This window comes from Mesoplodon mirus (genome assembly GCF_964341445.2).
Source record: "Mesoplodon mirus genome assembly, contig: SUPER_3_unloc_5, whole genome shotgun sequence".
Lineage (NCBI taxonomy): Eukaryota > Metazoa > Chordata > Mammalia > Artiodactyla > Ziphiidae > Mesoplodon > Mesoplodon mirus.
This window is the reverse complement of record NW_028295690.1, coordinates 341,797-348,474: the sequence shown is the minus strand read 5'-3', so window position 1 is coordinate 348,474 and position 6,678 is coordinate 341,797. Positions and strand designations below refer to the sequence as shown.

At 42.2% G+C, this 6,678-nt stretch overlaps 1 protein-coding gene across 1 annotated transcript; it reads left to right on the top strand.

Moving 5' to 3' along the window:
- Positions 1-650: 650 nt before the first annotated feature.
- Positions 651-3,791, top strand: LOC309801727 (UDP-N-acetylglucosamine--peptide N-acetylglucosaminyltransferase 110 kDa subunit-like; the record flags this gene model as incomplete). The annotated part of the gene is made up of 1 exon (XM_082646778.1): positions 651-3,791. The coding sequence occupies one exon, from the start codon at positions 651-653 to the stop codon at positions 3,789-3,791; it is 3,141 nt and encodes a 1,046-aa protein (XP_082502904.1).
- Between the last annotated feature and the right edge of the window lie 2,887 nt (positions 3,792-6,678).

Sequence of the window (6,678 nt, the reverse complement as noted above, 5' to 3'; positions counted from 1 at the left end):
GCAGCACTGAAGACCCAACACAGCCAAGATAAAAATAAATAAATAAAAATAAATAAATTTATCTTTTAAAAAGTAATACTCAGGTTTGAGGCATGAGAAATTTGATGAGGAGAAATTAGCTAATGTTTGCAGAACTTTTAAAATATCAAACTCAGTCTCTAAGATTTTAGCATTCTATACAACATCGGTTACTTATTAGTGGTTTGGGAAGGCCAATTTAAAATTTTCTCATCTTACTGTATTGAAATTCACGGCCCTAAAGTTTCCCACGTTGACTATATGAATGATGAAGAAAAGTCAATCATGTATTTCATTTCCAACTGGACAGAAAACAATATTTTAAAAAGTGCTTGGCCTACTGACTTTTGATTTCTTCTAAGGCAAATGGATAGGTAATTTTTATTCCCTGATTAGGAGAAAAATGGTGGAAGAGGGCAGGGTTAAGAATTAAGATTTCAAGAGCATGAGAGGTAGATGGCCAACCATAGTTCCTAAGGTTCGGTGCCTGTAACTGTTGCCACCACTTAAGCATGCCAAAGCAGTGGTATGGCTGCTGTGCTCGTGTTTGCTACCACTAGAAACATTCTTGCCAGTAGTGGCGGCAGCGGGACTCAATTACCCCCTTTTTTCACTCTCTCCAGAAGCTCCAGATGGCGTCTTCCGTGGGCAACGTGGCCGACAGCACAGAACCAACAAAACGTATGCTTTCCTTCCAAGAGTTAGCTGAGCTGGCACATCGAGAATATCAGGCAGGAGATTTTGAGACAGCTGAGAGACACTGCATGCAGCTCTGGAGACAAAAGCCAGGCAATACTGGTGTACTTTTATTACTTTCATCTATACACTTCCAGTGTCGAAGGCTGGACAGATCTGCCCACTTTAGTACTCTGGCAATTAAACAGAACCCTCTTCTGGCAGAAGCCTATTCGAATTTGGGGAATGTGTACAAGGAAAGAGGGCAGTTGCAGGAAGCAACTGAGCATTACCGGCATGCATTGCGTCTCAAACCAGATTTCATCGATGGTTATATTAACCTGGCAGCCGCTTTGGTATCAGCAGGCGACATGGAAGGGGCAGTACAAGCTTACGTCTCTGCTCTTCAGTACAATCCTTCTTTGTACTGTGTTCGCAGTGTCCTGGGGAACCTGCTCAAAGCCCTGGGTGGCTTAGAAGAAGCCAAGGCATGTTATTTGAAAGCAATTGAGATGCAACCGAACTTTGCAGTAGCTTGGAGTAATCTTGGCTGTGTTTTCAATGCACAAGGGGAGATTTGGCTTGCAATTCATCACTTTGAAAAGGCTGTCACCCTTGACCCCAATTTTCTGGATGCTTATATCAAGTTAGGAAATGTCTTCAATGAGGCACGGATTTTTGACAGAGCTGTGGCAGCTTACCTTCGTGCCCTAAGCTTGAGTCCAAATCATGCAGTGGTACATGGCAACCTGGCTTGTGTATACTATGAGCAAGGCCTGATGGATCTGGCAATAGACACCTACAGGCGAGCTATTGAATTGCAACCACATTTCCCTGATGCTTACTGCAACCTAGCCAACGCTCTCAAAGAGAAGGGCAGTGTTGCTGAAGCAGAAGATTGTTATCATACAGCTCTCCGGCTGTGTCCCACCCATGCAGACTCTCTGAATAACCTAGCCAATATCAAAGGAGAACAGGGAAACAGTGAAGAGGCAGTTCGCTTGTATCGTAAAGCATTAGAGCTCTGCCCAGACTTTGCTGATGCCCATTCAAATTTAGCAAGTGTATTGAAGCAGCAGGGAAAACTGCACGAAGCTCTGATGCATTATAAGGAGGCTATTCGAATCAGTCCTACCTTTGCTGATGCGTACTGTAATATGGGAAACACTCTATGGGAGATGCAGGATGTTCAGGGAGCCTTGCAGTGTTATACTCGTGCCGTGCAGATCAACCCTGCATTTGCGGATGCCCACAGCAATCTGGCTTCCATTCACAAGGATTCAGGGAATATTCCAGAAGCAATTGCTTCTTATCGCACTGTTCTGAAGCTTCAACCTGATTTTCCTGACGCTTATTGTAATTTGGCTCATTGCCTGCAGGTTGTCTGTGATTGGACAGACTATGATGAGCGAATGAAGAAGTTGGTCAGCATTGTGGCTGACCAGTTGGAGAAGAATAGGTTGCCTTCTGTGCAGCCTCATCATAGTATGCTCTATCCTCTTCCTCATGGCTTCAGGAAGGCTATTGCTGAGAGGCATGGGAACCTCTGCTTGGCTAATATAAGTGTCCTTCATAAACCACCGTATGAACATCCAAAAGACTTGAAGCTCAGTGATGGTCGACTGCGTGTAGGATACGTGAGTTCTGACTTTGGGAACCATCCTACTTCTCACCTTATGCAGTCTATTCCAGGCATGCACAATTCTGATAAATTTGAGATATTCTGTTATGCCCTGAGCCCACATGATGGCACAAACTTCCGAGCGAAGGTGATGGCAGAAGCCTATCATTTCACTGATCTTTCTCAGATTCCATGCAATGGGAAAGCAGCTGATCGCATCCATCAAGATGGTATACACATCCTTGTAAATATGAATGGTTATACCAGGGGTGCTCGAAATGAACTCTTTGCTCTCAGGCCAGCTCCTATTCAGGCAATGTGGCTGGGGTACCCTGGGACTAGTGGCGTGCTATTCATGGATTATATCATCACTGATCAGGAAACGTCACCTGCTGAAGTTGCTGAGCAGTATTCTGAGAAACTGGCTTATATGCCCCATACGTTCTTTATTGGTGATCATGCTAATATGTTCCCTCACCTGAAGAAAAAAGCCGTCATCGATTTTAAGTCCAATGGGCACATTTATGACAATCGGATTGTGCTGAATGGCATCGACCTCCAAGCATTTCTTGATAGTCTATCAGATGTGCAAATAGTCAAGATGAAATGTCCTGATGGAGAAGACAACGCAGACAGCAGTAATACAGCTCTTAATATGCCTGTCATTCCTATGAATACTGTTGCAGAAGCAGTTATTGAAATGATTAACAGAGGACAAATTCAGATTACAATGAATGGATTCAGTATTAGCAATGGCCTGGCAACTACCCTGATCAACAATAAGGCTGCCACTGGAGAGGAGGTTCCCCGTACCATTATTGTAACCACACGTTCTCAGTACGGGTTACCGGAAGATGCCATTGTGTACTGTAACTTTAATCAGTTATACAAAATTGACCCATCTACTTTGCAGATGTGGGCAAATATTCTGAAGCGTGTTCCCAATAGTGTACTGTGGCTGTTGCGTTTTCCAGCAGCAGGAGAAGCTAATATTCAACAGTACACACAAAATATGGACCTTCCCCCGAACCGTATCATTTTTTCCCCTGTTGCTCCTAAAGAGGAACATGTTCGGAGAGGCCAGCTGGCTGATGTCTGCTTGGACACTCCACTCTGTAATGGCCACACCACCGGGATGGATGTCCTTTGGGCAGGGACCCCCATGGTGACTATGCCAGGAGAGACTCTTGCTTCCCGAGTTGCAGGTTCCCAGCTCACTTGTTTAGGCTGTCTTGAGCTGATTGCTAAAAATAGGCAAGAATATGAAGAGATAGCTGTGAAACTGGGAGCTGATCTCGAATACCTGAAGAAAATTCGTGGCAAAGTCTGGAAGCAGAGAACATCTAGCCCTCTGTTCAACACCAAACAATACACAATGGAACTAGAGCGGCTCTATCTACACATGTGGGAGCATTATGCAGCTGGCAACAAACCTGATCACATGATTAAGCCTGTTGAAGTCACTGAGTCGGCCTAAATAATGACTGTGTGCCCAGGAGAATTACCCCTGTAGCTTAGCCTCAACCTTCTGGGGGAAAGGGAACTACTTTTTCAATATCATGGTGCAGATGGGTGACAGACAATGATAAGAAATAGCACAGCCAGACTTGCTTCCTGCATGATCACGATAGGGAGAGACCCAAGAGATGCGAAACTGCTGTTCCACAAGGAGTCTCCATCGAATTTTGCAGCAGCCAGGTGTCTGGAAGGTCTGGAAGGTAAGTCTGGAAGGTAAGTCTGGAAGGTCTGATCTCCCTTGGTCTTCCAGGGGATGGATGGTTAGTGTGGAAGGGAGATAGAGATTGCCCAGCCATTTTGTGATTATCATGGATTGATTGAGTCTTCTGAATTAATTTTTTTCTTTATATTTTGGGTATTGGAGCTTTTAAAAATGTTTGGTTTCAGGTACTTTTATTCATGTGAAGTGTATATGATTCTCTTGAGATAAGGTTTTAAGCTAAAATATTCCTTGTTTTAGTTTCTGAACTCTACCGATAAATGGGGACTTTGCTGGTGTAGTCTTTTTAAAGGTTTTATAAACCACTTGAGCGTATATCAGTCACTTTAGTGTCTGACATAACGTTTGGAACTCTCAGTGCTTTGTTGGTTTGTAGATGATGGCCTCAATTCTTTTTCTGGTCCGTTTCCTTCTTCCCTTCCCCCCACTTTAAAAATTCTCCTGTAACTTGGCTAACAAAATACCAAGTGTGATTCAAAACCTCCCAGAGTGTTTCTCTTCAACACATCATCTGGTGCCAAATGAAGATTCTTAGGAGTGCTTATTAATTATGAAGGGCAGAGTTGTGGTACTGTCACTGACGATAATAATAATGGATTTTTGGCCTAGAGTTTTGACCTATTTCACCAGTGTTTTACTGTTGACTGCCCCTCTATGCTGCTTCCAAAAGTGATAGTTTGTGATAAGATTTTTACTTTCATTTCTAAAGTTTGTTTTTTTAGGTGAGTCCTGTTCTTCCTTTTTCTTTCAGCAGAAATGAAATCCCAGGTAAGTATAAGTATTCAAATATTTGATCAGTAAGTCACAGTTATCTCCAGTACATTAAATAACTTTCATCAAAAAACATGTTATAGGTAAAAAGCTCTGAAGGACCAGCTATGTATATGATAATTATGTTTCAGGCCTTCTAGGGTATTATATATAATAACTGGTCTTCTGGTCGTGGTCTTGAAATCTTTATGGATTCAGCCTCAGTAGTAGCGAACTGCACTGCTACTTGGTTTGGAGTACAAATTAGACTTTAGCCCTCCTGGAGGTTGAGTTTTTGGTATTGAAAACCATAGGAATGAAATTATTGTATTTCAACAAAGGATCGAGGGCTTGAGGCTTAAACAAGCCAACATATGTGTGGGAAGCAGTCAGCCTTGAGAGCAGGCTACGGACATGCCAGGCATGCCGCTGCTGCTCGAAGGGACTGTCCCTACTTGTTCCCCTCCTTGTTCCATTCCATGGGAGATAAATCACCAGGGCCCAGAAAGCAGAAAGAATGTAAAATGAGACAAGCAAAGCTGTCTCCACCCTGCACGTGCAGGTTATTTTGGATGATTCTGGGCTTATGGGTTTTCTCCCAGGGAAGTTAACCTTGAGCCGAGACAGTCATTAGCTAATGTAAACCACCATCTGGCAACCTTCCATTTCTAGTCTATATAATCTGCAACCATAGCATAATAAAACTTGCCTTGCAACCATCAGTTGTCTTGGTCCTTCTGACTCCATTCGTCCGTGCTACTTCAGTTCCTTACCCCGTCCCTCCTGACCCTGGGAGGTGAAATCCTCTTTCTCCGGCTGGTCTGCGACACATATGAATATGTTTTTGTCTTGCTGTCCTGCACACATGCTGTCTAGTAACAGATATTTTGTCTGCTAGTAGTGTTTTAGATTATGTCTTTCCAAAGCGCTGAGGCAGTGCACCTATTCTGTAGTTGCAGCTGATGCCTGAATGTATCCTAGCTGACAAATTATTGATTAATAAGAAATTGAATTTCTAAAGATTAGTACTGTTAACCAAAATCTGAGCAAGGAGTTTCAAATGTAATTCTTAGCCAGAATTACATGTTAATGAACCATTTAACAGTGTAAATCAAGGAACATCAGTGTAGGGATTTCTTTTCATTTATTTTTTACCTGTTTGAAATATCAGTTAAAGGTTGGCAGCTTGGTTGCAGATGAACGGTCATTTGAAGTTCACCAAACTACTTAATGTGGAATAGGATACTAGACTTCCAACGCCCTCAAGGCTGTGACCTTGCAGCCATTTTACATAGCACATCATCCTCCTATAGGGATGAACCTTTCCCTGGCCTGGAAAGTAGCCACTCCGTTGAAGTTTTGCTTATTGTAACAGGCTTTTGTTTCCAGGTTACATGTCTGTGGAAGACTTAATTCTGAATAGATATATAGATATTACTGAAAACTAATTGTTTTTCTATTATACTCTGCTTTATCAAAAAAGTAAAACATTTAAATTGTGCTACAAAAATTCAGATGCTGTCTTGCAATCTTTAAACAATAAATGAATGATTTGCCCTTAAAAATAAAGGATTAAGCAGTTAAGCTGTTGGTCCCACATCAGACAAATTATCCTTATACCTCCTGTCAATATTGTTAACAGAGACTGTTATTTTATTAATCCTTATGATCCCGTGATTCTTTCTTTCATGTTTCAGGGCACAGCAGGTGAGACAGTGAATTTGTTAATCTGGGTGGGTTTATCCTTCCTTTATGCGTTCATACAATTTTATGTTCATTTACTTACTATACACATATGGCAATAGAAGCTGCTAAAGCAATCATTGCTATTCTGCAAAACAACAAAGCACAGAAGCAGATATCTTATTTCCGCGAT